General features: G+C 38.7%; 1 protein-coding gene across 1 annotated transcript; it reads left to right on the forward strand.

Annotated features, from left to right (window-relative positions):
• Positions 1-148: 148 nt before the first annotated feature.
• Positions 149-15,760, forward strand: LOC117336295 (peptide chain release factor 1-like, mitochondrial). Its single transcript, XM_033896784.1, has 8 exons — positions 149-216; positions 2,715-3,343; positions 4,078-4,166; positions 4,392-4,578; positions 6,624-6,787; positions 12,442-12,559; positions 14,882-14,957; positions 15,331-15,760. The coding sequence occupies exons 2-8, from the start codon at positions 2,779-2,781 to the stop codon at positions 15,623-15,625; spliced, it is 1,494 nt and encodes a 497-aa protein (XP_033752675.1). The 5' UTR covers positions 149-216; positions 2,715-2,778; the 3' UTR covers positions 15,626-15,760.
• Positions 15,761-16,098: the final 338 nt, after the last annotated feature.

Genomic DNA, 16,098 nt, shown 5'->3' on the forward strand with positions numbered 1-16,098 from the left:
AGACAATATACAGCATTTCATATTTTCATGTTTTTAGGGAAAACACAAAATATTTCTACTTTTATTTTATGATTTCAGATTAAAATAAATCGAAAACGTTTTTATCTAGTTTTTTTATACTACAATTTATCAATATTTCTTTCCGCCTGATATTCTTAAAATTTGTGGAAACCAAGATGTCTGCGCCCTTAGAACATGCAGGTACCGAGGGTAACGGTGAGTAAAAGGTTATTGAAGTTTCCATAAAATAAATTAATCATTCCTCAATATTTAAGATTCTCTTGGATGAATTTCAATTCGAGATGTTAATTGTTACAGCAATCGCACAACTTCCACCTAAACTGACGGGGGAACTGATCAATATGTTTCAGTAACTTTTGAAAGACGTTTCGGTACCGTTGTGTCGGTGGCAAAACGGCTCTTAAGACGATTCGGCATGTTTTTGTACATATCACTGTACCAAACGTTTCTAGAACATGGTAGGACGATCCGTTACACATAATACAATTGTATACGTGTACATGCTTTTTTGGTATATTCCTATACCATATTTGGGTTGCACTTGAGTTAGAACACATTGAGCAGGTTAACGTTGGAAAATGGTATAGAGCACCAAGTTTTTCCAGTTTGACATATTTTAGCCCGATAGTCCAAAAATAGGTAATATTGTATCGTGAATAAATGATTATATAGATGTGTAACAGGAGAGGAGAAAATGTAGCGGCCAGACCGGGGTTCGAACCCGGGACCTCCGAACACTAGCCGGATGCTCTACATATTGAGCTACCTGGTCACCGATGGTCGACCCAGTCCAGTCCCGCTACACACCTCCCTCCTTTTTTCCAAGTCTTCGCCCTCGAAGACACACGAGACCCTTATACCGTGGGTATTTTAGTTGGGCGCCAATTTTGTAACAGGAGAGGAGAAAATGTAGCGGCCAGACCGGGGTTCGAACCCGGGACCTCCGAACACTAGCCGGATGCTCTACCAATTGAGCTACCTGGTCACCGATGATCAACCCAGTCCAGTCCCGCTACAGATGCATGTATGAAATGAATGATTTCCTATTAAGTATAACATGTGTATCATGAGTAGGACAGTATTCTATCAGAGAGATATATATCACATACAGTATGTGATATAAACGTCTTGGACTGTTATAACAAAAAAAAATGAAAAAAGGAAGAAATATCTGTGGCAAAACGCTTGTGTCAGTAGTATAATTTTTGTTGTCATGTACTCGCAACATTATGCTTCACATTGCCATCATATTATGAGTGGACTGGTCAACACAATTTTAGCATTTTCTGATAAAACCAGTTTACAAGTGAACATTGTATAAACAAATGAATATTGCATTGATATAAAGTAAAATAACCACATTTTATGCCATCGCTTTCTGCACATATGTTACGTATGACTTTTTCTCTTTTTTGATTCGCACCATTTTGTTGGATTTTTTTTTTGTGCCAAGTCTTTATCTTTGAAAGTTGGAGGCATTTGGCATTGAATCTGTAATAACCTAAATACTGATTTTTCAACAGAAGATTTAAAAAAATGATTTAATTGACAATTTCGAGTAATACTGACTTAAAAATATTTATAAACATCACTTGTATTGATATTTACCTATTTTCGGACTATTTTGACTTTGGGCTATCAAGTCTTCAGACTATCAGGTCTTCGGACTAAAGGGCATTCAGAATATAAGGATGTCACCGATTTTTGTTTTGGTTTAATTATTTACACCTTCCAAAAATGGTGATTTTGAGTGGTACTGTTCCAAAATCGTTGAAAACAGCAAAAAAAGAAAACTGTTCAAAAATAAGCAAAAGAGACATGGTTTTCAATAAAATATTTTCATGTGTTATGTATATGAAGCGCACTCCATCATAAAAAAAAAGAATTATTAGACTGTCATGTCTCAACTTTCTGAGGGAGTTCACAAATTCTCAACCTAGCTAATATTGATCAATACATTCACCAAGTGACTTCTTGTGATATTTACAAAGGTAATAATAATTATAGATTATCAGGGATTATTTTTGGCATATATAGTACTTTAAATTACATCATAGATTAAAAGACACATTCCAATATATATACATCACAGATTATGTTTGAAATGTATCATGAACCTGGATCGTCAAAATCAATAGGCACTGTTTATCAACAGCTTTTAACTTATTAAACCACGGGCATCTGTATCTGGTCAGTATTTATAAACAAATATATATTGGCCCCATCTCCTTTAATGTACTTTGATATATTTAGAGTAGGGGCTATAAATATTTACCCAGAAGCCTGTGAAAAGACTGTGATTTAGCTTTCGGTATTAAATCCCTTGAAAGCTGCAGTACAGCCTAGTTCAAATTATGATTTTATCCTGTTTCCTTTTGTTCTGACCGGGACAATACATAAAAGAATGTCTACCTCAGTAAGGCCATATTATCTCAGCTAGATCACAGCTTCATTTTTAACAAGATCCCCTTATCCTTACCCTTGCTTGAGCCTTTTAAGGTGAAATCATATTTGGAATCCATTGATTCCATACAAAGGACAAATGTGTGATAATCAATTGAATTAAAAGTGATTAAAAAATACACCCCCCCCCCCCCCCCCCCCCCAAAAACTTTATTACTAAAATTGCTAAATTAGGGGAGGGGCTTTGAGGACAGATATATGGTACTTATTTTATTTCCCTTTCTTTCTAGTGGATGATCTCCAACAGTTACGAAGATGTTCCTGACCCTGTTTCTTTGTTAAATTAATTCTAAGATGGCATCCTCCTTTACCCCGAAGAAATCATTTCTAAAGATCTGGAGGCTTACAGGAAAAGTGACCAGGTCTTTTCAACAGTTTAATCAACAACGAAGATTTCCTGAAGGTCTAAATAAAGAAAATGATTATTACAGAACATTGTCAAAGATCAAACATGTTTTTTGTCATCCATTTGTTAAACGGACCCCTTCTTGTTTAAATGGTAGACTGAGTATATGTAAGAGGACTTTCTCATCACAGATCTGTAACAAACCATCAAGTTGTATATATTTGTGTGGAGTTCATAAGGTTCAGCGTTGTTTGTTACTCAGTTCTGACGTAGAACAGACCGCAGGATTCATCCATGTCCGTGGTTATTCATCATCTGCTAGTCGTGTGTCCTTTGAACTTTTTCAAAAATACCTGGATAAATTAAATGATGAACATGTTGATCTACAAAAGAAATCACACATGAAGAAAAGTGAGATGAGACGTATGCAGAGTTTAGAACCTGTGTTGGAGTTACGTCAGGACTTTTTACAGAAACTTACAGATTATGAAACTCTGGAGACATTGATTTCAGGTAAAATATTCCATAAACACATTGATGAACTGATGTCATAGCCTCAATGTCATTGTTGTATGCTTAAAAAATGTGTATTGGAGTGTTTTGTCTTAATCTAACAGGTGAATCTGCAAGGGATTCTATTGGTTTGCTAGGACCAAATGTTCATATCAAGGGTAACAATGTTTTCTTTGATAATTCTGTGTGACTTCTGTAATGCATGTAACAGATTTATAAAAATTTAAATCACTGCCTCTGCTAGGGATCGAACCAAGAACCTCAGGATTACTAGTCCAACGAGCTAAAGATTAGTTATCTATAGCCAGGCATGATATAACTCCCAGAACTTATCACTAACAGTTTTCCAGGGTTAGCACGGGCCTTGAAAAGCCTTGAATTTCACCTTGGGCCTTGAAAAGCCTTGAAAATTGGTTAACAGCCTTGAAAAAGCCTTGAAAATTAAGGTTTCATTAGAATAAGTGAAACCCTGGCCACTGATCAATTGGATTCATCTTTGTCTATGCTGCCTCCCTACAGACGTTAATAATTACCATGTCAAGTTGTATTTTGATCAAGTGGATAGTTATAAGTTGCCTTTTTGTTCTGTTGTTCCCTCTCAAGATGACTTAGATGACAGGTAAAATGGGCCTTGAATATTTAATTAAGACATTGAAAATGCCTTGAAAAGGCCTTGAATTTGGTTTGACATAATCCGTATGAACCCTGTTTTCATCCTGGGGTTGTTTTTGAAGGTCTGGGTCCTGATGATGAAGAGATTCGTTACATGGCAGAACAGGAAAAGAGAGAGTACAGAACACAAATAGAGGAACTGAAACAACAGGTACAGATACCGCAGATCTTTAATGTGGAACCAAATTGGAACATTTGAAATCTTTATCATTTTGTGATCAGTAATCTCAGATATAGATATTCATAAATAATTTTTGCTGAATATGCTTAAAATATATTTAACTTGATTTGGAAGGTATTATGTGTGTATTTCTTAAGACATGATTTTCGTACAATGTGATTATATAATTAAACACATATTATATTATCATGTTAGATACTGTCCTGTATCATACCCGAGGAAAGTACAGACAAAAACGACATCATACTAGAGGTGTCCCAAGGAATTGGTGGACAGGAGGCTATGCTGTTCGCTGCTGACCTCTTTGAAATGTACCGGGGAGTTGCAAGGTACAAGAACTGGGAGTTTCAAGAGAATGTTTATGATGACGAGACTGTCACAGGTATGTTTAAGTGATCCAGGTGAATGTAGGCTCTTCAGTGCACTGGAGATCAACACAGAATAAAATATTAGAAGTGTGAGCAGTCCAAAATAATAATCAATTTACTTTTTTTTCAGGATTATTTTTTTCATACCAAGTTCAACGTATAATTAATCATTTGTTTCCTTAATCTACACTGAAATATTACATTGAAGTACAATGTACATGTATTCTTGGCCCTTACAACACTAAACAAATCTTGTTATACCTTGAGATATATCTGTGACATCTTGAGGCAGTGAAAATTAAAGAGCTTAATATTTTTTGTAAAAGTTATCTCCCTTATATTACCCAAGGTAGCTTTAATTGCTCAGGTGCTTATTCATAATTTTCATAATTCAGGGTTTAATATCGCCATTGTATACATGCATTTTGATTGTGTCATGACCTGGTTTTCCATCTTGAGATGTTGGCAATACTGTGTGCCGTTGATGGATGTGTTATCAAACATTAATCAAATCCTTATTACAAATGTCCCCTTCAATTGAAAAAAAAGTGATTGTACTGTAACATTGTACTTTGTGTTCTTATTATACCCCCCGCAACGAAGTTAGGAGGGGTATACTGGAATCACCATGTCCGTCCGTCTGTTCGTCCGTCCGTCTGTCTGTCACAAAATTTGTCCGGCTATGCATTCGCTCATTTCTTCATGAATTTCACTCAAATTTGGTATATAGTTAAAAGACCATATGAAGTTGTGTCCCCTGCAGTTATTTTGCGATTTAGATCTTTTTAACAGAGTTATGCCCCTTTTTCATACAAAATGTGTCATAATTTTGTCCGGCTATGCATTCACTTAGTTTTTGATGGATTTTCTTGAAACTTTATACTGAGTTGAAGGATGGCATGAAGTTGTGTCTCCAGTACCGGCTTCTTCCGAAAAAACCCTTTTTACAAAGTTATGCCCCTTTATGTAAAAAATGGTTACTAGCTTGTCCGGCTATGCATTTGCTTTGTTTTCAATGGATTTTCTTGAAACTTTTTACACAGTTGAAGGACTGCATGCACTTGTGCCTCCAGTAAATGCTTTTTCCGAAAAAATGCTTTTTACATAGTTATGCCCCTTTATTTGAAAAATGGTTATAATTTTGTCCAGTTATGCATTTCCTCAGTTTTCACAAAATTGGTGTATAGTTAAGAGACCATATGGTGTTGTGATTTTCCCCAAGTAGTCCTTTTAAACAAATTATGCCACTTTAGCCCTTTTTAACAGAGTTATGCCCCTTTTTCATACAAAATGTGTCATAATTTTGTCCGGCTATGCATTCACTTAGTTTTTGATAGATTTTCTTGAAACTTTATACAGAGTTGAAGGATGGCATAAAGTTGTGTCTCCAGTACCGACTTCTTCCTTTTTACAGAGTTATGCCCCTTTATGTAAAAAATGGTTACTAGCTTGTCCGGCTATGCATTTGCTTTGTTTTCAATGGATTTTACTAAAATTTGGTATGTAGTGAGAGGACTCTATGAGGCTTAGCTCTATGCAATGATTTTGCCGAATTACCAGTTCTAATAGAGTTATGCCCCTTTTTCTTTAAAAACACGCAAAATTTTGTTCGGCTATGCATTCACCTAGTTCTTACCTAAACATAGAACATGTTTGATTTGGTTATAGTACCATAAATAGGCAGCTTCACAAAGTATCCAAACCAATCATGGAAAAGCGGGGGGTATATATATACTTGTCAGTTGTCAGACCCTCGGTGACAGCTCTAGTTGATTTTTTAATGGTTTTTGGTCAAAAACTTCAAACTGTAAGAGATACTGTGTTTAACTTAAAGTATGCTTGCATCACCAACAAAATGTGTGCTTTGCAGTGTACATAGATCGGCATCAGTATGGTCTATTTTGTGTTGAGGTCAAAGGTCATTCTAACATATTATAGGAATGCTAAGGTAAAATCTTTTGAGATGTTCTTTATGAGTTCTGTCAGTTTGTAAGGCAACACTTTACTCAGAAAATACTGAAATTGTTTTATAAGACATATCACTTGTTCTGTAACACAGGTGGTATCAGGAAGGCTTCAGCTTCTATAAGAGGAGAGAATGTATACAAGTTCTTCAAGTTTGAGTCTGGTGTTCATCGTGTCCAGAGGGTGCCTGCTACTGAACAACAAGGGAGGGTCCACACTAGTACAGCAACAGTGGCTGTCCTACCACAACCTACTGAGGTAAGTAGTCCTACCACAACCTACTGAGGTAAGTAGTCCTACCACAACCTACTGAGGTAAGTAGTCCTACCACAACCTACTGAGGTAAGTAGTCCTACCACAATATACTGAGGTAAGTAGTCTACCACAACCTACTGAGGTAAGTAGTCCTACCACAACCTACTGAGGTAAGTAGTCTACCACAACCTACTGAGGTAAGTAGTCCTACCACAACCTACTGAGGTAAGTAGTCCTACCACAACCTACTGAGGTAAGTAGTCCTACCACAACCTACTGAGGTAAGTAGTCCTACCACAACCTACTGAGGTAAGTAGTCCTATCACAACCTACTGAGGTAAGTAGTCCTACGACAACCTACTGAGGTAAGTAGTCTACCACAACCTACTGAGGTAAGTAGTCCTACGACAACCTACTGAGGTAAGTAGTCCTACCACAACCTACTGAGGTAAGTAGTCCTACCACAACCTACTGAGGTAAGTAGTCCTACCACAACCTACTGAGGTAATTAGTCCTATCACAACCTACTGAGGTAAGTAGTCTACCACAACCTACTCAGGTAAGTAGTCTACCACAACCTACTGAGGTAAGTAGTCCTATCACAACCTACTGAGGTAAGTAGTCCTACCACAACCTACTGAGGTAAGTAGTCTACTACAACCTACTGAGGTAAGTAGTCCTATCACAACCTACTGAGGTAAGTAGTCCTACCACAACCTACTGAGGTAAGTAGTCCTACCACAACCTACTGAGGTAAGTAGTCCTATCACAACCTACTGAGGTAAGTAGTCCTACGACAACCTACTGAGGTAAGTAGTCTACCACAACCTACTGAGGTAAGTAGTCCTACGACAACCTACTGAGGTAAGTAGTCCTACCACAACCTACTGAGGTAAGTAGTCCTACCACAACCTACTGAGGTAAGTAGTCCTACCACAACCTACTGAGGTAAGTAGTCCTACCACAACCTACTGAGGTAAGTAGTCCTACCACAACCTACTGAGGTAAAATTGTCCTACCACAACCTACTGAGGTAAGTAGTCCTACCACAACCTACTGAGGTAAGTAGTCCTACCACAACCTACTGAGGTAAATTGTCCTACCACAACCTACTGAGGTAAAGTAGTCCTACCACAACCTACTGAGGTAAGTAGTCCTATCACAACCTACTGAGGTAAGTAGTCCTATCACATCCTACTGAGGTAAGTAGTCCTACCACAACCTACTGAGGTAAGTAGTCCTACCACAACCTACTGAGGTAAGTAGTCTACCACAACCTACTGAGGTAAGTAGTCCTACCACAACCTACTGAGGTAAGTAGTCCTACCACAACCTACTGAGGTAAGTAGTCTACCACAACCTACTGAGGTAAGTAGTCCTACCACAACCTACTGAGGTAAGTAGTCCTATCACAACCTACTGAGGTAAGTAGTCTACCACAACCTACTGAGGTCAGTAGTCCTACCACAACCTACTGAGGTTAGTAGTCCTACCACAACCTACTGAGGTAAGTAGTCCTACCACAACCTACTGAGGTAAGTAGTCCTATCACAACCTACTGAGGTAAGTAGTCCTACCACAACCTACTGAGGTCAGTAGTCCTACCACAACCTACTGAGGTAAGTAGTCCTACCACAACCTACTGAGGTAAGTAGTCCTACCACAACCTACTGAGGTAAGTAGTCCTACCACAACCTACTGAGGTAAGTAGTCCTACCACAACCTACTGAGGTCAGTAGTCCTACCACAACCTACTGAGGTAAGTAGTCCTATCACAACCTACTGAGGTAAGTAGTCCTACCACAACCTACTGAGGTAAGTAGTCCTACCACAACCTACTGAGGTAAGTAGTCTACCACAACCTACTGAGGTAAGTAGTCCTACCACAACCTACTGAGGTAAGTAGTCCTACCACAACCTACTGAGGTAAGTAGTCCTACCACAACCTACTGAGGTCAGTAGTCTACCACAACCTACTGAGGTAAGTAGTCTACCACAACCTACTGAGGTAAGTAGTCTACCACAACCTACTGAGGTAAGTAGTCCTACCACAACCTACTGAGGTAAGTAGTCCTACCACAACCTACTGAGGTAAGTAGTCCTACCACAACCTACTGAGGTCAGTAGTCCTACCACAACCTACTGAGGTAAGTAGTCCTACCACAACCTACTGAGGTCAGTAGTCCTACCACAACCTACTGAGGTAAGTAGTCCTACCACAACCTACTGAGGTAAGTAGTCCTATCACAACCTACTGAGGTAAGTAGTCCTACCACAACCTACTGAGGTAAGTAGTCTACCACAACCTACTGAGGTAAGTAGTCCTACCACAACCTACTGAGGTAAGTAGTCTACCACAACCTACTGAGGTAAGTAGTCTACCACAACCTACTGAGGTAAGTAGTCCTATCACAACCTACTGAGGTAAGTAGTCTACCACAACCTACTGAGATAAGTAGTCCTACCACAACCTACTGAGGTAAGTAGTCCTACCACAACCTACTGAGGTAAGTAGTCCTACCACAACCTACTGAGGTAAGTAGTCCTACCACAACCTACTGAGGTAAGTAGTCTACCACAACCTACTGAGGTAAGTAGTCCTACCACAACCTACTGAGGTAAGTAGTCCTACCACAACCTACTGAGGTAAGTAGTCCTACCACAACCTACTGAGGTAAGTAGTCCTACGACAACCTACTGAGGTAAGTAGTCCTACCACAACCTACTGAGGTAAGTAGTCCTACGACAACCTACTGAGGTAAGTAGTCTACCACAACCTACTGAGGTAAGTAGTCCTACCACAACCTACTGAGGTAAGTAGTCCTACCACAACCTACTGAGGTAAGTAGTCCTACCACAACCTACTGAGGTAAGTAGTCCTACCACAACCTACTGAGGTAAGTAGTCCTATCACAACCTACTGAGGTAAGTAGTCTACCACAACCTACTGAGGTAAGTAGTCCTACCACAACCTACTGAGGTAAGTAGTCCTACCACAACCTACTGAGGTAAGTAGTCCTACCACAACCTACTGAGGTAAGTAGTCCTACCACAACCTACTGAGGTAAGTAGTCCTACCACAACCTACTGAGGTAAGTATAGTCCTATCACAACCTACTGAGGTAAGTAGTCCTACCACAACCTACTGTGGTAAGTAGTCCTACCACAACCTACTGAGGTAAGTAGTCCTACCACAACCTACTGAGGTAAGTAGTCCTACCACAACCTACTGAGGTAAGTAGTCTACCACAACCTACTGAGGTAAGTAGTCCTATCACAACCTACTGAGGTAAGTAGTCTACCACAACCTACTGAGGTAAGTAGTCCTACCACAACCTACTGAGGTAAGTAGTCTACCACAACCTACTGAGGTAAGTAGTCCTATCACAACCTACTGAGGTAAGTAGTCTACCACAACCTACTGAGGTAAGTAGTCCTACCACATCCTACTGAGGTAAGTAGTCCTACCACAACCTACTGAGGTAAGTAGTCTACCACAACCTACTGAGGTAAGTAGTCCTATCACAACCTACTGAGGTAAGTAGTCCTACCACAACCTACTGAGGTAAATAGTCCTACCACAACCTACTGAGGTCAGTAGTCCTATCACAACCTACTGAGGTAAGTAGTCCTACCACAACCTACTGAGGTAAGTAGTCCTACCACAACCTACTGAGGTAAGTAGTCCTACCACAACCTACTGAGGTAAGTAGTCCTATCACAACCTACTCAGGTAAGTAGTCCTACCACAACCTACTGAGGTAAGTAGTCTACCACAACCTACTGAGGTAAGTAGTCCTACCACAACCTACTGAGGTAAGTAGTCTACCACAACCTACTGAGGTAAGTAGTCCTATCACAACCTACTGAGGTCAGTAGTCCTATCACAACCTACTGAGGTAAGTAGTCCTACCACAACCTACTGAGGTAAGTAGTCCTACCACAACCTACTGAGGTAAGTAGTCCTACCACAACCTACTGAGGTAAGTAGTCCTACCACAACCTACTGAGGTAAGTAGTCCTACCACAACCTACTGAGGTCAGTAGTCTACCACAACCTACTGAGGTAAGTAGTCCTACCACAACCTACTGAGGTAAGTAGTCCTACCACAACCTACTGAGGTAAGTAGTCCTATCACAACCTACTGAGGTAAACTTGTCCTACCACAACCTACTGAGGTAAACTTGTCCTACCATGACATCAAGATCGATTTATCTCATCCCTGGCAACAAGTTTAGATACCTGTGAAATATGTGAACAGTAAGGTTATCCTTTTTCAAACTACATCAACCACAGTCCTCGGCTACAATTGTTCAATGATTTAGAAAAAGCCAATGTTAGTTGATAAATAGATAAAGAATGGCATTGAGTTGATGTTATAATTCATGTTCCAGTTACAATAAACCAGAGGTTTCAGTTACTATGAACGAGAGGTGTTGGTATTGTTTCAGTTACTATGAACGAGAGGTGTTGGTATTGTTTCAGTTACTATGAACGAGAGGTGTTGGTATTGTTTCAGATTGATATGAACGAGAGGTGTTGGTATTGTTTCAGTTACTATGAACGAGAAGTGTTGGTATTGTTTCAGATTGATATGAACGAGAGGTGTTGGTATTGTTTGAGTTACTATGAACGAGAGTTGTTGGTATTGTTTCAGATTGATATGAACGAGAGGTGTTGGTATTGTTTCAGTTACTATGAACGAGAGTTGTTGGTATTGTTTCAGATTGATATGAACGAGAGGTGTTGGTATTGTTTCAGTTACTATGAATGAGAGGTGTTGGTATTGTTTCAGTTACTATGAACGAGAGGTGTTGGTATTGTTTCAGATTGATATGAACGAGAGGTGTTGGTATTGTTTGAGTTACTATGAACGAGAGTTGTTGGTATTGTTTCAGATTGATATGAACGAGAGGTGTTGGTATTGTTTCAGTTACTATGAACGAGAGTTGTTGGTATTGTTTCAGATTGATATGAACGAGAGGTGTTGGTATTGTTTCAGTTACTATGAATGAGAGGTGTTGGTATTGTTTCAGTTACTATGAACGAGAGGTGTTGGTATTGTTTCAGATTGATATGAACGAGAGGTGTTGGTATTGTTTGAGTTACTATGAACGAGAGTTGTTGGTATTGTTTCAGATTGATATGAACGAGAGGTGTTGGTATTGTTTCAGTTACTATGAACGAGAGTTGTTGGTATTGTTTCAGATTGATATGAACGAGAGGTGTTGGTATTGTTTCAGTTACTATGAACGAGAGTTGTTGGTATTGTTTCAGATTGATATGAACGAGAGGTGTTGGTATTGTTTGAGTTACTATGAATGAGAGGTGTTGGTATTGTTTCAGTTACTATGAACGAGAGGTGTTGGTATTGTTTCAGATTGATATGAACGAGAGGTGTTGGTATTGTTTCAGTTACTATGAACGAGAGTTGTTGGTATTGTTTCAGATTGATATGAACGAGAGGTGTTGGTATTGTTTCAGTTACTATGAATGAGAGGTGTTGGTATTGTTTCAGTTACTATGAACGAGAGGTGTTGGTATTGTTTCAGTTACTATGAACGAGAGGTGTTGGTATTGTTTCAGATTGATATGAACGAGAGTTGTTGGTATTGTTTCAGATTGATATGAACGAGAGGTGTTGGTATTGTTTCAGATTGATATGATGATAGACCCTAAGGAGATTAAAGTAGAGACGACTACAGCTACAGGAAAAGGTGGACAACATGTGAACAAAACAGAAAGTGCTGTGAGACTAACACACCTTCCTACAGGTAATTTTGCTGTAATCTAGTGATGTTGTTATACCTACAGGTAATATTGCTGTAATCTAGTGATGTTATTATACCTACTGCTGTAATCTGCTAACACTGTTACATCTGTTTTCAGGTACATATATTGAATTTGATGTTTTAAGACCGTGTTCCATAATCTTTTAAGCTAATGTCTCTTTAGCTTTATTTTGTATCTCTCAAGAAAAGTTATCAAATTTCATATGCCTGTCAAATTTTAGGAGAGTATTATGGCATGGCATCGTCTGTCCGGCATTAACTTTAAATTTGTCTCTATGTCGATCTCCTCCTTCATTTTTATGCCGTGGTGCAGCGTCCGTCGTCCGTCCGTCCGTCTATCCATCCGTCCGTCTATCCGTCCGTCCGGCGTCAGCTTTTCATTAAAACAACTTCTTCTCAATAACCAAGAGGCCCAGGGACTTGATATTGGGCCTGTAGCATGCTGGGATAAAGGGCTACCAAGTTTGTTCAAATAAATGACCTTGACCTTCATTCAAGGTCACATGGGTCAAATAGCCTATAATCTTCAAACAACTTCTTCTCAATAACCAAGAGGTGTAGGGACTTGATATTAAGTCTGTAGTATGCTGGGGTGAAGGGCTACCAGGTTTGTTCAAATAAATGACCTTGATCTTCATTCAAGGTCACATGGGTCAAAAAGGCTATAATCTTCCAACGACTTCTTCTCAATAACCAAGAGGCTCAGGGACTTGATATTGGGCTTGTAGCATGCTGGGGTGAAGGGCTACCAAGTTTGTTCAAATAAATGACCTTGACCTTCATTCAAGGTCACATGGGTGGAATAGGCTATTACCTTCGAACAACTTCTTCCCAATAACCAAGATGCCAAGGGACTTGATATTGGGCCTGTAGCATGCTGGGATGAAGGGCTACTAAGTTTGTTCAAATGAATGACCTTGACCTTCATTCAAGGTCACATGGGTCAAATAGGCTATAATCTTCAAATGACTTCTTATCAATAACCTAGAGGCGTAGGGACTTTATATTAGGCATGTAGCATGTTAGGGTGAAGGGCTATGAAGTTTGTTCAAATAAATTACCTTGACCTACATTCATGGTCACAGGGGTGAAATCGGCTTAAATGTGTAAACAATAATTTTGTGATAGCCAAGAGTCTCTGAAATCTGATATTAGGCAAATATTATACTGGAATGAAGGACTAGAACATTTATTGATATGACTAAACCCAGCATACACTGATATTTGAATAAAGAGGTAATCAGCATAGTATGTGTAGAAATGACCTCAATCAACTTCAAAGTTGCGGTAGAGCCAGGTGAGCGATACAGGACCATTGGGCCTCTTGTTATATCACCTGAGAGATAGGCTTGTAAAATGGAAAATTTGAACTTGAATTATTCTTATTGCCTTTTGTCTATCGCCATGTGTCATCCCTCTGTAAAAAATTACATTTTCAACTTCTCAGAAACCCTTGAACTAATTTCACTGAAATTGTGCAGAATTCTTTCACAGCCAAAAGTCAACCAAATTTTGGAATTATATGGTCCCTACCCCCCAGGGGTAGGGACCATCCTGTATTTTGTATAAATCCCCTGAGGGGTAGGGACCATCCTGTATTTTGTATAAATCCCCTGAGAAGAAGATTTTTAAATATTAGTTAATATTAACCCATTTTGGCTCCCAAAAGGGGTAAAATTAACTGATATTTAAAAATCTTCTTCTCAAGACCTGAATAAGGTAGAAGCAAATACTCTTCATAGTTGGAAGGTTCTTGGGGTGCATGACCCTTGGGTCTCAGGTTTGCCCCTATTGTAATTCATTGATCAAATAAGCATGTTGGTCCTGACTGACCCCCTGGGCTGATGGGTGGGGCAAAAAGGGTAAAAATAACTGAATTATTTCATAACTCAGGTGATCGTTAAGGCCCATGGGCCTCTTGTTCAACTGATATTGTTGAAATTTTGTATACATTATGATCATGAGGGTGTTTCCCTGAAAAGAATTTTGGTTCAACTATTTTGAAAAAAGTTTATTAGTTAATTTTTGTCCAGAGATCTCCTTCATTTTTCAATTGGACTCTTTTAAACGTGGAATACATTATGATCCTGATATGAAGTTGTGTCTCCCAGAAAAGAATTCTGAAATGACTGTTTCTGCAAAAGTTACTGCCCTTTGTTTATTTCAGTATTCAATTTTTTGTCCAGAGACCTCCTCCTTCATTTTACAACTGATTTCTTTGAAACTTGCTACACCGGTATGCCTACAAACATATTCACTTGATAATAACAATTGTTATGGTTAAACCTTGTTTTTGTTATTCAGGAATAGTAGTGTATTGTCAAAGGGAAAGGTCACAGGTCATCAACAAGGTTATTGCTATGGAGCAACTTAGGACAAAGTAAGTTATCTTTGACTCTAGAGAAAGTTAAGTGACTATTGGCTCTATACCGGTTTGATATATATCCTTTGAATCATATTGTTCTTGTTTCAATGATAAACCTGGAGTCTTCCTGTTAAATAGATATCCTACTGGTCAGGAATATATAGTCTTTATTGACTTGGTATCAATACAGTTATTACTTACTCAGGTCAGTTGTTATAAAACTCGCATCAAAATGTTCCTAACTTTAGGAAGAAAGAATTGATGATCTTTTTTAATATCATCATATTCTTCGGTTACTGAGATGTGTATATTATATAGTTAAATGATGTTAAAGATGATTCTGATTAACACTGACAACCATCCTATTGGCTTGTTTGTAATGTTTCAGGGTATATGCCCGTCATCTGAAAGCACAGGTGTTAGAGTATAAAGCTCAAAGACAATTACAGGTCGGCTCAGCTGCTAGGTCAGAGAAAATTCGCACTTATAACTTCAATCAGGATCGCATCACAGACCACAGATTGCATGAGAATCTGTTTAATATTGACACATTCTTTAAAGGCGGTGAAGATATGGACTTCCTGAACAAAAAACTGCAAGAGACAGCACGCGAGGACATTATTGAGGAGATTCTGGATCAATTTGAGATCAAGGACACGAAAAAAATCAGCAAAAAGAAATGACATACATATATGTACATTGTTTTCATTTGTATGATGTAAGATTTATATATTATGAAATGTTTATGGGATTAAAATCTATTGTATTTAAAAATATTAAAACTGTTGAATAAAGGTAAAATAAAGACACAAAAAAAAGTGTGCTTTTCAAATTTTTGGGAATTTTTGAATATAGATACAGTATTTACAATTGAAGACATTGACTTCTGCACTCAGCTATGTTTTTTTAGCTCACCTGGACCGAAGGTCTTGTGAGCTTATGTCCTGCATCTGTTGTCCGGCGTCCATCTGTCAACTTTTTTTTTTAAATCGCTACTAGTCCTGAACGCCTGAATGGATTTTGATGAAATTTGGTCTGAAACATAATTGGGCAAAGGGGATCAATCTTTGTATAAACGGAGGGTGTGGCTCCCCTGGGGCAAGATGGGCGGGGCACAGTACATGTATGGAAAATTGAGGTAAATCCTTTAAATCCC

Source organism: Pecten maximus, chromosome 10, assembly GCF_902652985.1.
Source record: "Pecten maximus chromosome 10, xPecMax1.1, whole genome shotgun sequence".
Taxonomy (NCBI): domain Eukaryota; kingdom Metazoa; phylum Mollusca; class Bivalvia; order Pectinida; family Pectinidae; genus Pecten; species Pecten maximus.

Coding starts and splice junctions, on each gene's coding strand:
- LOC117336295 (XM_033896784.1), top strand. CDS start 2,779: ATGGCATCCTCCTTTACCCCGAAGAAATCATTTCTAAAGATCTGGAGG. Junction 3,344..4,077: donor TCTGGAGACATTGATTTCAG/GTAAAATATTCC, acceptor TTGTTTTTGAAG/GTCTGGGTCCTGATGATGAA. Junction 4,167..4,391: donor TAGAGGAACTGAAACAACAG/GTACAGATACCG, acceptor TTATCATGTTAG/ATACTGTCCTGTATCATACC.